The sequence below is a fragment of the Ranitomeya imitator genome, chromosome 4 (genome assembly GCF_032444005.1).
Source record: "Ranitomeya imitator isolate aRanImi1 chromosome 4, aRanImi1.pri, whole genome shotgun sequence".
In the NCBI taxonomy this organism is placed as follows: Eukaryota; Metazoa; Chordata; class Amphibia; order Anura; family Dendrobatidae; genus Ranitomeya; species Ranitomeya imitator.
In genome coordinates this window covers 539,864,307-539,883,511 of record NC_091285.1, presented here as the reverse complement: position 1 = coordinate 539,883,511, position 19,205 = coordinate 539,864,307, and the positions used below count along the sequence as shown (strand labels likewise).

General features: G+C 38.8%; 1 protein-coding gene across 2 annotated transcripts in view; it reads right to left on the bottom strand.

Annotated features, from left to right (window-relative positions):
- Positions 1-920: 920 nt before the first annotated feature.
- DET1 (DET1 partner of COP1 E3 ubiquitin ligase) overlaps positions 921-19,205 on the bottom strand; it is a 90,215-nt gene continuing 71,930 nt past the window's right edge. For both annotated transcript variants that reach the window (XM_069766233.1, XM_069766234.1), the window contains exon 5: positions 921-5,769. In XM_069766233.1, the coding sequence (XP_069622334.1) occupies positions 5,580-5,769 (190 nt within the window). In that variant the 3' untranslated portion in view covers positions 921-5,579. The remainder of the gene's footprint in view (positions 5,770-19,205) is intronic.

Below are 19,205 nucleotides of genomic sequence, written 5' to 3'. Positions count from 1 at the left end.
GATTGTTTTTGAATGGTTTAATATTTGTACCTATGTGAGTAACCCAATAAAGAATGGAAAAACCTGAAGTCTAGGTATCCTGCTAAACAAATGAAACCCCTTGGGATGCATTGCAAAAAAAATAAAATCTGTATCACAAAAACGCGCGCGCACAGCAGGTGAAATAACTATTGAACATGTCAACAATTTTTTAAGTAAATATATTTCTCAGAGTGTTAATGTCATGAAACCCTCCCTCGATGCCGGTAACAACCCATCTAATCCACACAGGCAAGGAAACTCTCAACTGGTTACAGAGAAACAAAATAAAGCTGCTAAAATGGCCCAGCCAATCACCCGACCTGAATCCAATAGAAAATATATGGAAGGAACTAAAGCTCAGAGTTCAAAGAAGGAGCCCGCAGAACCTTCAGGATTTGAAGACTGTTCGTGTAGAAGAATGGGCCAAAATCACACCTGAGCAATGCATGCGACTAGTTTCTCCATACAGGAGGCGTATTGACACTGTCATCACCAACAAAGGCTTTTGTACAAAGTATTAAATACATTTCAGTAAGTGTGTTCAAAACTTTTTCCCTGTGTCACTTCTCATTATTAGACATAACTTATATATATTTGCCTGTGTAGATTGGATGGGTTGTTACAGACATCTGGTTAAAATTTCATGTCAATAGTTGCAAAAGAAATATATTTATTTAAAAAATTAGTGACGTGTTTAACACACCTGCCGTATAATATATACTTGTACACACACGTCTAAATATTTTTTTCTACTCATATTTCACCACAAAAGGTCATGATCAGCTCCACACTCCATGTTCACTTACGATGTATAGAAAGTAGTGCAGAGAGAGACTGAAGTGATTGTCCATAACCAGTCACATAACGTATTTCAAAGTAGCTACCCTTTGCTTTGATGAAAAACAAAAAAAAAAAAAAATCACAGCATGCACGAGTTCCTATCGATAATCGTATGGAACTCACCAATTCATGTCTGTGTTCATGAAAAACAGTGGACCGCACTGGGATGACGACATCCCAGTGCGGGACATCTAAATTTCATGGACACGCTGAACGGAGAAGATGGAAGATTTTAGTTTTTTTTTTAAATTCTTTACATCCGACAAAATCAGATCACACTCTGATCAGAGTCTGAGTCGCATAATCGGACAGATTTTCTCAGATGAAATAAAATTGGTCGTGTGACCCTATCCTATCCAGGGAAAGTGCTGGACTAGCTGGGCTGAAAGATCACAACATGGCAATGTTCACAGGTGGCATGGCTACTAGAGATGAGCAAATTAATTTGCAGGAACTGTAAGTCCAGCAACCAGTCCATATTCGGTGGCTGTTGGGACGAGCCCAGCAATCTGCCTACTAATTGCCGGCATCTCTCACTACTTTGATTAGTTTGCCTGGCAAGACACAGTGTTGCATAATACGGATGTTGCTGCTGAACCAGGGTTTGGAGAATTTATTCTGTCATTTCTAGACTGTATTTACCATGGTGGGCAGTGTGTGGGTGTGCAATGCGCAACAAGTGGTGATATGTCAGTGACAGACCAGCTGGCAGCAATCTAAGAGGGCAAACTAGAGACACAAGTCTCAAAATATCCCAGAGAGAAGTGGGTGACAAATATTGAAAGAAAACAGTCTCAAGAAAGCTGTTCAGGGTGGACAAGGAAAGTGGTGGTGATGGGGTGATATAGGCATACCAGTGCTGTGAAAGTCTTAAGATGGGGCTGAAAGGGTAGTGTGCAGACACAATCATTTAAAGTTTACAGGAGCGGCAACAGTGCTGCTTGTGAGTCATGGGAAATGTAGTCTTTTTGAGCAGACCATAAGTGCCATATATAAAACAGACTGAGCATCTGTTGCTGGCCTTGGGGAACCAAGAGGGGGGTTGAAAAGCAGAATTTAACATATAGGCATGTTAATAAATGATCCTTTTTTTCTTCTGATCGAAAACTATATTGATAACCCCTTTAACATTTGCACAAGGTTTTAATCTATCTCCTACATCTTGTACAATGCAGAGTAAACTAGTCCCAGATTGTCGATAGAAAACTTCGATGGGTAACCGCTTGTGTTCTATTTTTTCAGCCATTCTCTTATATTACTTGTCAAACTTTTTAGGATGTATTAAATTTGCTGCAGATCTTTCCATAGATTATCTGCAGTAAAATCTACATATTTTACGTGCAGATTTTGTTTCAGATTTGCCACAGATTTCAGCTTTTCCATTGCAAAGGGTGAAGTTTACACAAATTCCAGGGAGATATTTTTAACATTCATCTAATTAGCTGGTACTTTATATTACACAGAAGTGTATCCATGAGCAAATCTGCTAAGAAAATCCACAGCAAGTAAACAATGTGAGAACATACACATAATAAGCAGTACTCGGAGTTGTGCAGGACTTCAGCCTCTTACAGAGATACTCTATCAATGAATCTTTGTGACTTGCACGGTCTGTTCAGGCCATCCACCAGGTATAATGGAATAATATGTATATACAATTTTATGTCCTAATATGACCACTAGATTACAGGAGACTAAAGAGGAGATAAAGTGCTCATAAACTAGATCTGGATATCAAAGTATAGGCAACTATCAATGAGGGAAAAGCTGATAATTTCATGAAAAAAAAAATCATCAAAGACAATGGTTATCAAGAATTTTGTCTATGAAAGTATTACACAGACAATACCAAAAATCACACAAATGTCCTTATATAATTTAACATCCCAATGATCACAACTGAGCTGCTAAGTCCTCTGCCAACTTCAGGATTTCATACATGAAATAATTAAAAGAAAAAATTGCTATAATATAATTATAAGACTAACATGTAAATGTACTTACACAGAACTTCTGACTCCACTGAAAATTGTCAGAAGGTTTGATTAATGGAGGTTTGTGTGACATCTCCTCCATAGATCACCAAAAATAAAGAGGAGGAAGTGCTCACCCAGGTACTGCTCTCCTTTGAGACTGAAGACCAGCTCAACAAGAAGTCTATGAACCATTATTCATTCCATGACGAGAGCAGCACAATTGTCTGAATACTTCTGTCAATGTATTTTAGTAACTGGTGAAGGTCTCTCCTTCAAGACACCCACAGAATATATCTTCTAACAGGTCTTTATGAAATGTTAAGCGGTTTCTGAAAATGGTTAACGCGATGATCAGAAGTCCTTATCGGTGATAGTTAGTGATTACAATTAAGCAGAAAGCCATGCTGTGGCCTCCAGACAACGGCGCTATGAACCCAGTCCTACCTACTGGCATCCCTGGTACCTGATCTGATTAATAAGGCCAGGCACATCATCTTTGTGGCATGACCCATGCGTGATGGTGTCATGGGCTTACTAATCAGAAGATTCCCCGGGGATGCCAGCCAGTAGGAAAATTTTACTGGACTCTGGTGCATTGGCCACAAACTACCAATATTGTAACTGGACCAGGGTCCTACAAATCTTTTTGTTCAACTCTCAGCATTGGCTTCCACTAACCGATATACTGTAAAATAAGGTGAATGTTTAAAGATTTAGCAGACTGGGCATTGTCGTTTCTTGACACAGCATTACTGGCACACGATAGAAGCAACATACACTTTAGTACATAGAACATATATTTATATTTCAATATCTGTAGATGACCCACTTCACTCAAATATTGTATAGTATTGTAAAATTGCAGTAACACTTTTCCCAAAAACAGAGTTTTAATAACACATTGAGAGAACTGTCAGTACAAATCATGCTCCATGCAGCATTCACACTGGACTGGGGAAATCTGTCTTCATTCATCAAGAACAGGAATATGAAAATCCCAAGAGATTCGAGAGGACCCATTCATTTGTAGGCGTCACCTTTCCCCATTAGCAGTAGGTACCTGCTCTTGGAAGAGGCCTCCAAACACTGCTTCATACTGCTTCCTTCTATTGTGCTGGTGATGAAGGGCAGTGCAGTGCAACAAATTCTCTGTCTCCCTTGTTTGCCCAATCAAATCTTCTTGCATTATTAACTAGCCAGGCAGGTCAGGGATTCCTCCACACTGCGCTGCCTATTCAGCAGTTTTTCAGGAAAACACATTGGGGCCTGATCTTACGTTGGCATACCAAATTAAACATCTTGCTTGGCCAAGAAACATTGCAAGTTACCTCTTATTACAAATTCTATTAGTTATCAAGAATGCAGGGATTCCTATTTCTATAATTTGCTTCTTGCTGTCTTGGTTACCAGCCATCTCTGCAATGTATCAGTGGTAGCCGGTTTTTGGAGCAATGACCACGTACCAAACATGGGGAATGAGAAGGGGTTGTCCAAGTAGTGGACAAGTCCTTTAAGGCCTCATTCAGACATCCGTTTCTCAAATACGTGTTCTGTGTTTTTCGTGGATAAAACCTTGACCTATTAAAGCCTATGGTTCAGTTCATATGTCCATGTTTTCTTTGCAGACAGTGTGTCTGCACAAGAAAAGTCAGAGACATGTCCATTTTGTATTTTGATCAAAGTCAACCATACATGTCTATGGATCGGTTTTTAACATTGTAATTGGTTGGAGAAGCTTTGCAATTTTTTTTTTCAACTTTACAGTATGAGAAAATACTGCAGGTAAAAACAGACAAAGGCAAAGCACTTGTGAAAATCTGATCCAGTACACTGATGTAGATCTGTCCCATTTTTTTCACACATAAGAAAAAAAATAAGTGAGTGAGGCCTTAAACAGCCAAATTATAAAGGCTTGATCCTTTTGTTCTGTGCACATTTAACATAGGCTATCAACGTGATTAGTGATACAACACCCCAGGATAAGGCACTTAATGAATGCAGCTAAGTCAGATCCTCAAGCATAGACCTGTTCACTTTAGAGGGGTTGTTTGGGACTTTTATATAATGACACCAACTTAGGCAGTATCCTAACATTGTGTAATATATTCACTGTTAGGATTCTGCTGTTTCTACACTCACGGTATTCGTCACGTGACTGCTTCATATGCAAATTGAATACTTACAATGACGTGCTGACTGCTTTTTTCCACTTTCATTTGTCTCAATTAATAAAAATGTAATCATCAGCTGATGTTTTAATTGAGCTGACCGGCAATACCAGGCAGAGCAACATGTACACAGTGCAGCGCCTTGATAAACTGATTTCCAAACCCTCATCGATGACAATGTGGTTGAAGATTATGATCTTAATAATAGGCCATTAATGAATACTTCCAGAAAACCCTTGTGAGTAAAGGGTTGTATATAAGGATTGCTTACTTTTGGTACTGACATATGGAAAGGTCAAACAAGATGTGATCTTTTGAGTACTTCAGGTACCTGTAGAGACAGAAGATGACTTCACGTAATCCTGGAGGTAGACACCATCTTAAGTGTGGTGGGTTACAATTATTGAGGGGTCAGTGTTAAAACCTTACTGTGAATTATTGTGGTGTATTTCGACATCCTGTTTTTTATTCATCATTTGTACAGTGAGCTTTAGAGGTGAATGTCATGATTTGGTTTTATAGTTATTTAAAAAAATGACGCTATTAAGGCAGCAGGTTAGAACTCGGAAATCTTCTAGGTGCAGATGTGTCTCATGTGAAAGTTCACCACATATTCTGCATTAGTCCTCTGCACAGATATTGCAAATGGCTCAAATGGATGAAATGTGAAAGCCACAAGCCTACGTACAGTGTGATTGATGGGTCGCCCAAGAAGGCCAGCCTGGATTTTAAACTTTAAAAGTCCTGAATCTCTTGCATAGAACCTAGAAAAGAAAAGCAAAAGAATTAGAAGACGAAGAAATGTTTTCACTCCAAACATAATCCAACCTAGTTGATTGTATAAGGCCATCTATAGGTGGCAATGCAAAAAGCATTTTGTAACACACTTGAAATAGGTTCCCCTTCGGATGGAGGCAAACCTAAACATTCAAGCTCAATGACATGCTTGAGTGGCAGCAGAGAAAAATGGATCTCATTTATTTGTGGCTATGAGGAGACCATTTGTAGTACGCACACCTAACAATCATTGAAAACTTATCTTGAGGATCTACAATAAATGCTTAGTTTGGGAATATCTCTTGGTTGCTTTTTACAAGCTGTAGGATGCTTATGTAACCAGTAAAAAGATGTATGCTGTTGCATTAATTAGTTCAGTGCTGTGATAAAATGGTTTTGTTAGAAATAAAACAAAATTACTATGTTGAGAAGGAAAAGACATCAATGAAGAGTAAGAGCAGAGATTGCTCTGGACAACTGGTGGAAATTCATGACAAGTAAAACGATGCAGTGCCTTAAATTATGGAAGAAAGCAATGATGATCGTTCTTCGCTTCTCAATGTAGGTAACACGGTCACATAGCTCAGAATCTAAGGCTCAAATAGGATTTATTGCATTCTTGTCATCTCAGAAAAATGCTAAAATTACAGAAAATCTGGGATAAAAGGTTTCAAGTAAAATATATAGTGGGGCACTTTTAAGAAGAATCTGTCTTTACCAGAAAAAGATTATGATGTTAAGAGCAATGGGCATTACTGTCATTGTACCTCCAAAATGGCATTTTTATGAACTGAACGACCATCTCAACACATAAAGGGAACCCATCACCTAGGTTATTGACTGCAAACCACCAAATATGTTATGTAGCTCTTTAGTACTTCTCCAAGTAAGTGTCTGGAGACATAAAAGTGTAGTGGAGAAAGATAACTAAATTATCAATGTGCTGTATTCTAGTAATCCTCAAGAATTCATCTGAGTGGAGCCACTGGGGACTGTGTGACTTTTGGAACAACAGCTCTATGGAAACGACCATTTCAAAGTAATCATAAATTAGCACGTGCATGATTAACCCCTTCCTGACAGACATCCTGTCATTTCCCATTTGGGAAGGTGTTCCTGCAACAGGATTACCAGGTTGACCCACTGCCAGAAGCTCTATTTAATGGACAGCTGAGGTCCTGCAGCAACAAACCGGGTCAGTGCCAGCACCAATCCAGGCTGTGGAGGTGGTAAGCCAAACCACCGACTCAGAATCCTCAATTTCTCTGACATCCGACTCCAACTCCACAGCAGTGCTTCACTACTGAGCATGTACATAAAGTGCAGCACAGATTTATCTCAGCTAATAGCCGAAATCCTTAGATCAGGAATGAAACAGACATTTATAGGACATTTTATAACTTTCCCAAATGCTTATGAAAATATTTACAGCACATCCTGTGCTGAACTACTGAACCCAATTTATTTTATGAATATAACAGCCTATTAAACTAGTGATCTGTCAATTCAGGGACAAAGTCCCATAGCTAGACTAAGCAAATACGGTAAGTGAAAAAGAATAATATTCAAATATTGGTATTGGTATTCCAATTGGTATTCATACCCACTTGGAAAAAAGCTGAACTATGTAACAGTCTCCCTATTTAAAGTGAACGCCATAAGAAAATAAAAATCAAAATGCCATTATTTCATCTTACTGCCATATAAGAAGTGGAATAAAACACAATCAAATTGTAAGCAACCAAAAAGTATGAAAAGAAGAATGGCGTCACTAAAATTTTCAACACTTTTCACAGACAATCATTTTGGACTATGTGATTCTGTTCCGGCTGTGTCTTGCATTTGCACAAAAGTTTGGTTGAGCAGGCTTTCATACATGCATAAAACGACAGATACTATCTGCCAAAGTGGAGTAGGTGCTCAGAGTAGAGCACAGGATAAATGTGAACCTAAACTTCTTTCGATTTTGGGAGCCAGATTGAAGAAGGCTCCATACATTTATCCTGTGCTCTATACACTGAACACTTACGTCAATCTCATGAAAACAGGAGTCAAGTAAAAACCCTGATGAAGTCATTCACTATAACTCTGGACTCCACCGGGGTGCTCTTCGGGCAGTATCAATCTCTGCTACTGTGACATGGCACCCATAAACCATTCCAGCAAACATGCACTCCATAACAACCCTCCTTCCCTTCTGAGCTTTGCAGTGTGGCCAAACCATAATTTCTATCAAATTTTAGTGTATCGGCGTATTAATTATAGGGTTATTTTTCTACGGCTACCCCTTATAAAAATAAAAAATTTTGGGCTAAAGCAACATTTTGTTGGAAAGCAACTGTGGATTCAAAATGCTCGATACACCCATACATTAATTCCACGAGGGATGTTGCAGTAGTTTCCACAATGGGGTCACTCTGAAAATGTGACATGGTCCTCACAGTTTATTCCACCTAAAACTACACTCCAAAGGACAAATTGTGCTCCTTAAATTATGATCCCTGTCCTGTGCTTACACAGTAGATTTCAACAACAAAAGGCACTGGTGCAATTAGATTATTTCTGTGGGGAGGAGGGAAGAGTATAACATTCTTTTAAGCACCTGAGAGTAAAAAAACGCTTAATGCCCCACTTAGATGAATTCCCTATAGGTTGCAGTTTCTAAAATGGGGTCACTTATGGGGTGTTTCTGCTATTTTAGCACCCCAAAGTCTCAGACAACGTGACATGGTGTCTGCAATCTATTCCAGCCAAATTTGCACGCCAAAAGATAAATATGGCTTCTTCCCTTCTGCCGTGTGATCACAATTTCAAACCACATATGGTGTATTGTTGCGTTCAGGAGAAATTGGACAACAATGTTTAGGCTTCATTTTCTCATATTACCCCTGTTGAATATAAAAAATATTGAAGCTAAAACATTTAACTGGAAAAAATTTAATTTTTAATTTTTTCTTTACGATTTGTGTTAATTCTTCTGAAATACCTGAAGGATTAACATACGGTATTACATAATATGGTTTTCAATTCTCCGTGGGGTGCAGTTTTAAAAACTGCTTCTTGTTTGCGGGCTGACATTAAAGCCCCTCAAAGTTACTTCAAAAGTGAAGAGGTTCTTAAACAATAGGATTGGTAAACTTCCTTGGAAAAAAAAAAAAAAAATTCTGATAAACTTAATATTTTTGTGAAAGAAAAATCCCAACAAAATAAGTGTAGATACCAAAAGGATCAATAATGGCTTAAAATTGGAAAAAAAAATAAACAAAACAAAAGCTTCATCTAAAAGAAGACAATGAAAATACAAATATCACAATTCTCGTGATCTCCACGTGTGGTATAAGATTTATACCTCTATACTCAGTCGAGGGGTTCAAGAGAGGCCTGGATGTCTTCCTGGAGCAGAACAATATTGTATCATACAATTATTAGGTTCTGTAGAAGGACGTAAATCTGGGGATTTATTATGATGGAATATAGGCTGAACTGGATGGACAAATGTCTTTTTTCGGCCTTACTAACTATGTTACTATGTATTCAGTGATTGTGCTACAATATCGTAATCCTCATCTTTTTTCCTACGTATGTTGAGCAGATGGGCAAGGCTTGGCGAGAAGTAGGTTTCTGTGTAGATGAGAGATGCAGGCGTGAAGTGTAGCCTATTCACCATAAGTACCAGAAAAGCAAATGTTTCCATGGTAACCAGTGTTTCCTTGTATTCAGGGAAAGACAATAGCGGGTGAAGAAGCCATGCAGGAGTGACAGGGGTGTTTTGGGGTATTGCGACAGCTGTAAAAATTGATATATTTGTGTCCAATAACGTTACTTCTGTGCGATGGCTTTGTAGAATATTATGATAATTAGGAACACAGAAAGACAAAGCGAATGAGGTGATGGCACAATAGTGAGGGTGCCACAGTCTGGTTAGTTAAATATCAAGCTTTCCTTTATACGAAGGCTCGTTTTCATTTTAGAAAAAGGATAGGACTCCCACTTTTGGCAGAAAGGATCTCCATTGTATAGACTCTTCACACTTCCAGGGTAAAACATAGTAAATTATAACTAGACGTTGTTTTGAATGACACCATTCATTTTACCACATAGCGCATTGGAAATGGGAAAAAAAAAAATCAAGTGCTGTGTTGCAAAACAACACAATTCTGATCTTGCTTTTGGGCATTGTCTTTACAGCGCACAATGTGGGGTAAAAATAACATGGCAATAGGATTTTCCTCATCAGTAAAACTTTTAGCGATTTAAAAAAAAAAAAAAACTGGACAAGTTTTGGCATCATTATTTTAGTGGTAAAAAAAAAATGTTAAGGACATTTTATTTCTTGATTGAGTCACCATTTTCCGAGATCCGTAAAGTTTTCACTCTTTCAGCTTATACAGGGAATTTCTACATGGAATTTTTATGTTTTTTTTTTAATAAAGGAGCATTCATATTTATCCAAGGAGCTGGTAGAATCTTTTTCTTGTTTTTCACAAAGATGCATCAGGAATCAATGCTTTTATTCCTGAAGAGTTTTTTTGGCTTCTCAGGTCATTTTCTGAGAAGTTTTTGCAACGTCTTTTACCACCAGTGTTTTTCTTTATTAACCTTCGTCAGGCTGCATAATTTTACAACGTTAACAGGCTGCAGAGGTACAATTGTACCTTCATATATATTTTATTGAAATTTGGCCAATATATTCTGGACCAAAACTGCAGAGATGTCACGAAATTTCAGCCCTCTACGCTTTTCGAAAAAAAAAAAAAAGTTATTGCAATTTTAAAATGGAATAGTTACAATTGTACCTACTCAGCCGGACGATGGTTAACTAATGAGCGGCTCCCAAGGGTCACTTCTTTTAAAAGCTTTGTGTCTTTTGAAGCCTAAGGTTACTTTTACACATTAGTTTTTTGCCGTCAGGCACAATCCAGCGAATTTTGAAAAAAAAAACGGATCCGTCGCAAATTGTGAACAATTAATGCGACAGATCCGTTTAAAAAAAAAAAAAAAAACGGAATCTGTCGCCGGATTCCGTCACTTAACGGATCCAGCGCCATGGGGTTCCATTATAGTCAATGACAGATGGCGAAGGATCCGACGCTGTCCGTTTTTTTCGACAGACAAAAAAGTTACTATGTCCGTTTTCTCCGGCCGCCAGAAAAACAATTTTCGATCCGGCGAAAAACGGATGAAACGTGAGGCCATCCGTCGCCAATACAAGTCTATGAGAAAAAAATGGATCCAGCGGCAACTTTTGCTGGATCCGTTTTTTTTTTTTTTTTTAATTCGCCGGATTGTGCCTGCCGGTAAAAAACTGATGTGTGAAAGTAGCCTAAAGCAGTTAAAAGCAGCTTAAAAACAGCACATACGCACTGCACACCATTTTTACATTGCACTGTATTCAAGTTAGCGATTTTTCAGGTGGGTTATGGAGAAGAACCATCTGAAAAAGACGTGTGTGTGCCCACAAACTAAAACAGGCTTTACGATAGACTGTCTGGGTCATTGCCTAACAATAATCCAGGTAACCATCACGTGAGAGTCCTGTCATACTGAACGATTGGCTTCTTGTCCGCCATGCAGAAGATGAATGGCTATTAACTGCCATACAATCACTAGTGTCTCCCCCTTCCCATCATTTATAGGGTTGTGACTTCTTCAACCAAGATTCTACTTGATCGGTTGAACTGTTCAAAAACAAATTAACAGCCGTTTAGTAGAAAATAAATCACCAAAGCAACGTTATGAGAGAAGAGGTTTGAAAATTTTCATTAGGGCTTACTTTTTTGGACTCATTTGGAAACGACAATTTTTTTAAAAAAATCTGAGGTTCAAACTCACCAATTCAAGTGAATGCGTCAGCCAAATAAAATAAATAGCTTTCGACTGTTTTTGTTTACTGTTGGTAAACGAAGCTTAGAATTTTTTTTTTTTTTTATTACAAGAAAACGGGAATGCCACACTGATGGTAAAAATAGCCGTACAAGAAAAAAAAAAAAAAAAATGATGTCTTGGGGAACTTAGGGTTAGCACCTCTGTTGAAAATCCGGTCTTATTTGACACAATAAAACAGTACTGCCTAGTTCTTAAGGCACACTCATGGGCACCGAAATGGAACATGAACAGCCTGAAGTTGCCCATGCATCCTAGGTAGCTGTTGGCCGAATGCTTGTTTAGTCGATTTCTATTTTTTAACGGCTCCCCCGTATACATTCACTCTAAACCGATATTGAAGGGGTTAAAATGGCAGAAGAACATCTAACATCTAACAGGCTAAAAACCTGTTTTGTTTTGTTTTAAAGGATAAAAAGAAATGAAGTTGCTTCACAGAACGGCTTTTTCCACCAAGTTTCGTATAATGAATAGAAGACACATAAAATGGTCCGCTTGCCAGGCAGTAAAGAAAAAGATGAATAGAAATACAGAGATATCAGAAAAAATAATAAACTATGACTTTATTTCTACGTTAATATTCCACAAGAAAAAAAAAAAAACAGCTTCCAAAGAGGTTCATTCAGAGTAATCTGCCAATCCTGGCTAAAATGCATTTTAGGAGACTGTATTTAGGAGGGTTTTTGAGATTATCTATGAACATGAACAAGGACTTTCACAGCTAAAAATGATTTTTACATCACTTTCCAGCAATAAAAGTACTAATTTGCCATAATTAAAAATGTCTCTACTTTAATTTACTACACGACGCTGGAAATAATCTACTGGGCAGACAAACCATTCCTCAACATGAGAAATTCAATAAAATGTATGTACCTTGTTTTCATTCTTTCAACCCGAGGTCTAGAATGAGTGTTTTGCGACGCTTTTAATATGATGTGTTGCCTAGCAACAAGCTGGCTTTCTTGGCATGTATAAATAGGACTCGAATGTCGTCTGTGGGGTGACCCAACCAAATAAGAAATATTAGCCCGTAAACGACTCCATTTGTTTCTATTGCAGGCATACCTGGTTAGTCATGGCCAAAAGTGTGGGCACCCTTGAAGTTGTTCCAGAAAATTAAGTAAATCTCCCAGAAAATTATTGCAATTAAGCGTTTTGTTATACACATTTATTTCCCTTGTGTGTATTGGAACACAAAAAAAAGGAAGAAAAAAAAGGCAAATTGGACATAATTTCACACAAAGCCCTCAAAATGATCAGGTGAAAATTGTTGGCACCTTATCAAATTTGTGAGTTAACAACTTTGGTTCAAGCATGTGATGCTCGTTCAAACTCACCTGTGGCAAGTAACAGGTGTGGGCAATATGAAAATTACACCTGGAACCAGATTAAAAGGGGAGTAGTTGACTCAATATTTGCATTGTGTGTGCCACAATAAGCATGAGAACTGTCTGAGGACTTGAGAATCAAAACTCTTGAAAAATATCAACAATCTCAAGGTTACAGGTCCATCTCCAGAGATCCTAATGTTAATTTGTCCACGGTGCGCAACATAATTAAGACATTTACAACTCATGGCACTGTAGCTAATCTCACTGGATTTGGACAGCAGAGAAAAATTTAGGAAAGCATACAACACAGGTATAGTCTGGATGGTGGATAAGCATCCTCAATCAAGTTTCAAAAAAATTCAAGATGTGTTCTGCAGGCTGCTTCAGTGTCAGCACAAACTATCCATCGACATTTGAATGACATGAAACGCTATGACAGGAAACCCAGGAGATCCTCCTGGGAAAGTATCTTGTAGACAGATGAGACCATTATAAAGCTTTTTACTCTTACTGTTTACTGAAAACAGAATGAAGCCTACAAAGAAAAGAACACAGTATCTACAGTCAAATATGGTAGACTAGAAGGTAGCCTGATTCTAACGCATCGGGTATTCTACAATATGTATGTAGTTTATTTATGAAGATTTTAGAATACATTGAATACACAGGATTCGGCCGGCCGCGATCAATTAGCGAAGCGTGGTTCAAATCCCGCATCAATTCGCGGCCGGACTGCGCCTGTCGCTGATTGTTCGCGGCTGGCCACGTAGTATATAGCACAGCCCACGTTGTATATTTCACAGCCCATGTAGTATATTGCACAGCCCACGTAGTATATTGCACAGCCCACGTAGTATATAGCAATGTGGGCATCATATCCCTGTAAAAAAAAAAAAAAAGAATTAAAATAAAAAATAGTTAGTTATATAATCACCTTCCATTGGCCCCCGGATCGAAGCGGTTACCGACGCTCCTCACGCGCTCCGGTCTGAAGAGTGCATTGCGGTTTCGCGAGATGATGACGTAGCGGTCTCGCGAGACCGCTACATCATCATCTCGCGAGATCGCAATGCATGGAGCGGTCACCGGAGTGTCGCGAGGATCGGGAAAGGCCTGTTCTGGATCCGAGGGGCTGACGGACGGTGAGTATAAAACGATTTTTTATTTTTTTTTTAATTATTTTTAACATTAGATCTTTTTACTATTGATTCTGCATAGGCATTGTCAATAGTAAAAAGTTGGTCACACAGGGTTAATAGCAGCGTTAATGGAGCACGTTACACCGTGGCATAACGCGGTCCATTAGCGCTGCCATTGACCCGGTGTGAGCGCTGACTGGAGGGGAGTACGGAGCGAGCGCTGACTGGAGGGGAGTACGGAGCGGGCACTGACTGCGGAGAGTAAGGAGCGGCAATTTTGTCGCCGGACTGTGCCCGTCGCTGATTGGTTGTGGCTGTTTTGCCACGACCAATAAGCGACTTGGATTTCCATAACAGACAGAGGCCGCGACCAATGAATATCCGCGACAGACAGAAGGACAGACGGAAGTGACCCTTAGACAATTATATAGTAGATGTTCAAAGAGGTTTTGGGGTTGTTTTGCTGCCTCTGGCACTGGGTGCCTTGACTATCTTGAAATCTGAAGATTACCAAAAGATTTTGGGTCACAAGGTAGTGCTCAGCGTCAGAAAGCAGGGTTTGCGTCTTAGGTCATGGGTCTTTCAGCAAGACAATGACCCTAAACATACTTCAAGAACCACCCAGAAATGGATAGCAACAAAGCGCAGGAGAGTTCTAAAGTTACCAGCAATGAATCTGGATCTTAATCCGACTTAACACCTGTGGAAAGAGCTTGAAGTTCCTCTTGGGAAAGGTCTCCCTTCAAATATGATATACCTGGAGCAGTTTGCAAAAGAAGATTGGTCTAAAATTTCAGCTGAGAGGTGTAAGAAGCCTGTTAATTGTTATAGGAAGTGATTGATTGCAGTCATTTACTCCAAATGGAGTGCAACCAAAAATTAAGTTGAAGGCGTCAACTATCCTTTCCCATTTTTTTTTTTATGAAATTATGACTAGTTTGCCTTTTTTCAGTTTTTTTGTGTTGTTCCAATACACACAAATGAAATAAACATGTGTATAACAAAACAAAATTTTCTTGGAGAAATACTTCATTTTCTCCAACAACTTCAAGGGTGCCAAGACTTTTGGCCATGGCTGAATATGCATATTTTTACATTCATAGTAACATAGTAACATAGTAACATAGTTAGTAAGGCCGAAAAAAGACATTTGTCCATCCAGTTCAGCCTATATTCCATCATAATAAATCCCCAGATCTACGTCCTTCTACAGAACCTAATAATTGTATGATACAATATTGTTCTGCTCCAGGAAGACATCCAGGCCTCTCTTGAACCCCTCGACTGAGTTCGCCATCACCACCTCCTCAGGCAAGCAATTCCAGATTCTCACTGCCCTAACAGTAAAGAATCCTCTTCTATGTTGGTGGAAAAACCTTCTCTCCTCCAGACGCAAAGAATGCCCCCTTGTGCCCGTCACCTTCCTTGGTATAAACAGATCCTCAGCGAGATATTTGTATTGTCCCCTTATATACTTATACATGGTTATTAGATCGCCCCTCAGTCGTCTTTTTTCTAGACTAAATAATCCTAATTTCGCTAATCTATCTGGGTATTGTAGTTCTCAATTCAATTCAACAATTCATTCAATTTTAAACAAAATGTAGATTTTACCCATTTTCATTATTAATTTTTTTCCGCGCACATCACTGATAGTGGGTTCCTTACTGTAATAACCTGCCTAAAACGGTTTTGCTGGACTACAGTCTAAAAAGGGTATGTTCACATGGTATTTTTTTTTCGTCGCACAAAAATCTGACCTTTTTTTTTGAAGTACAGGAAACACTTCCATTTTACTTTTGGCTGAATTATTTTGTTTTTGTTTCATGAAGAGATGTTTAAAGAGTTTTTTTTTTCTCCCACATGGTGTTTCACAGCTTTTCAACTTGACAGTGTCAAGTCTGGAGGAGATCCAACAAGGAACTGACCTTGCATTTGAATTGTTTTTTTGATGTGAGTTTTGGAGCTGATAGACTTTAAAAACCTTCTGAAAAACTCTGCGTGAACAAACCATTAAGGGTACGACCCAGATGTAAGCCACAGTACGGCTTACTATATGAGCAGTTCTAAGATTATTTTGAAAAGATCTTGAGGAAAAAAAAAAAAAAAGAGAGAGAACAGATGAAGTAGTATCAAGAATTCGGATGGAGAAACCCTCAAGATCTTTACATTATAACCTACATGCTAGCCAGAGCAAACAATGGGACCATTTTTATCAGTTTTTTGTAGAAGCGTTGTACAATTTCTATGCACTCACAAGCCATGAAGCTGTGTATTCCTGGGCTCTAAGTGGAGAATTCCACTCATTACTAAAATTCACATAGTAATGTGCACAGCGCCAGTAGCCGAGATTCGAATATTTCTTAGCCCAAGTGGTAGAATAACAGCTCTAAGTACGCATCCAAACATTCCTCTAATAGTGTAAGAACAGCGGAAAGCAATGTGAATAATAATCAGGGCCGACATACATGGGAAGCCTGCACTCCTTTATGCTTTTACTTCGCTGATTTATGCAATGGCTAAAAGCTTTCCAGCTGTTCATACCGCTCTATAGAGAAGATCACAAACTTGACTTTAGGTATGTTCCAAGAGAACCAGAAACAAAAACTATGCATCCATGTACAAAATGGAGCGAAAAGAGAAACAGAAATGATTGGGACTCGGAATTCTTGCTCTTCCCATTAGCGATCACAGTGATGTTTTTGTGTGGAATTGAAGGCGGCCATTACGTTTATTTGCTATTTTGATTCCATTTCCAGTACTAAAGAGGAAAGCTTTTCCTTCCCAAAACATTAGCAAAATTATGTTTGGAACTCTCTGATGTGAAGCAATTTACAGCACACGAGGCAAATTCTCTGTAATTTCTCACAATGCTAACGAAAACTAAAAATACCATTTAAACAGCTAGTAATCAAGACCACTTCAAAGGCAGTTACGCTTATTTACCAACATTAAATGTGGTCCGAAATGCAAGATTATGGGAAATTAACACGCAGGCATCCACAGCTTAGGAGACTACGAGCCATCTTGCCTTCTTTATTCTATAGAAGTGTTGGACTAGGTAAATGGCATGTTGAGGGGGATTATGAAGCACCATGCAGCTTACGTTTTCAAAAGCTAGGTGTGACACAGGTTCGCCACGGGGCATTTTTTTTTTTTTTTGCAGCCTGTGGGTAATTCTTCTTTGTAGCAACAGTACTGTCACATCCTCTATTTTGACAGCTTTACAAGCACTACAATTAGGACTTACGAGTGGCACTAATATTGTGTGCAGCTTACGCATTATGTACGTCAAAAGAAAAGTTAAGAATACATTGTTGCCTCCAAGAATGGGCTTCTTTAGATAGAAATACCATAGATTTTCTTCTACACTACCAGGCATTTAGTTCCAAGACCGGGAGTACATAATACAAGTCAATGAACTAAAGGTCCAATTTATTTAGTAACATCACTATTAGGCCACAGTCACACGTTCAGTATTTTATATCAACACTAGCTGAAGAGCCCGGCGTTGCCTGGGCATAGTAAATATCTGTGGTTAGTTATAGCACCTCACTTCTCTTATTTTCCCATCTCGCTTCTCATTTTCCCCCTCACATCTCTCATTTTCTCCCTTACACCTCATTTTCCCCCTCACTCCTCTCATTCCCCCTAACACTTGTCATTTTGACCTCACATCTGTCATTTTCCAATCACTCCACTATTTTCCCTCACTCCTCTCATTTTGCACTCACACCTTTTCATTTTCACCTCACACCCCTCATTTTCACCTCACACCTCTCATTTTCACCTCACACCTCTCATTTTCACCACACCTCTCATTTTCACCTCACACCTCTCATTTTCACCCCACACCTCATTTTCACCTCACACCTCTCATTTTCCCCTCAGTATATACATGTTTGTCATCTCCCTTATATATAGTATACACCTGTATGTCATCTCCTGTATATAGTATATACCTGTATGTCATCTCCCCTATATATAGTATACCTGCTGTATGTCATTTCCTTCTCTATATACCTATGTGTCATCTCCTCTTTTATATAGTATATACGTGTGTCATCTCCTCCTGTATATAGTATATACCTGTGTGTCATCTGCTCCTGTATATAGTATATACATGTGTGTCATCTCCTCCTATATATAGTATATACCTGTATGTCATCTCCTGTATATAGTATATACCTGTATGTCTTCTCCCCTGTATATAGTATATACCTGCTGTATGTCATCTCCTCCTCTATATACCTATGTGTCATCTCCTCTTTTATATAGTATATACGTGTCATCTCCTCCTGTATATATATACCTGTGTGACATCTGCTCCTGTATATAGTATATACCTGTGTGTCATCTCCTCCTGTATATAGTATATACCTGTGTATCATCTCCCCTTGTATATAGTATATACCTGTGCATTATCTCCCCTGTATATTAGTATATACCTGTGTGTCATCTCCCCTGTATATAGTATATACCTGTGTGTCATCTCCGCTGTATATAGTATATACCAGTGTCTCATCTCCTCCTGTATATAGTATATACCTGTGTCATCTCCCCTGTATATAGTATATATGTGTGTGTGTCATCTCCTCCTGTATATAGTATATACCTGTGTGTCATCTCCTCCTGTATATAGTATATATCTGTGTCATCTCCTCCTGTATTAGACCTCGTTCACACGTTATTTGCTCAGTATTTTTACCTCCGTATTTGTAAGCTAAATTGGCAGCCTGATAAATCCCCAGCCAACAGGAAGCCCTCCCCCCTGGCAGTATATATTAGCTCACACAGGCACATAATAAACAGGTCATGTGACTGACAACTGCCGTATTTCCTATAATGGTACATTTGTTACTCTTCTAGTTTGTCTGCTTATTAATCAGATTTTTATTTTTGAAGGATAATACCAGACTTGTGTGTGTGTTTTAGGGCGAGTTTCATGTGTCAAGTTGTGTGTGTTGAGTTTTGTGTGGCGACATGCGTGTAGCAACTTTTTGTGTCGAGTTACATGTGACACGTTAGTGTAGCAAGTTGTGTGCAGCAAGTTTTGCGCATGGTGAG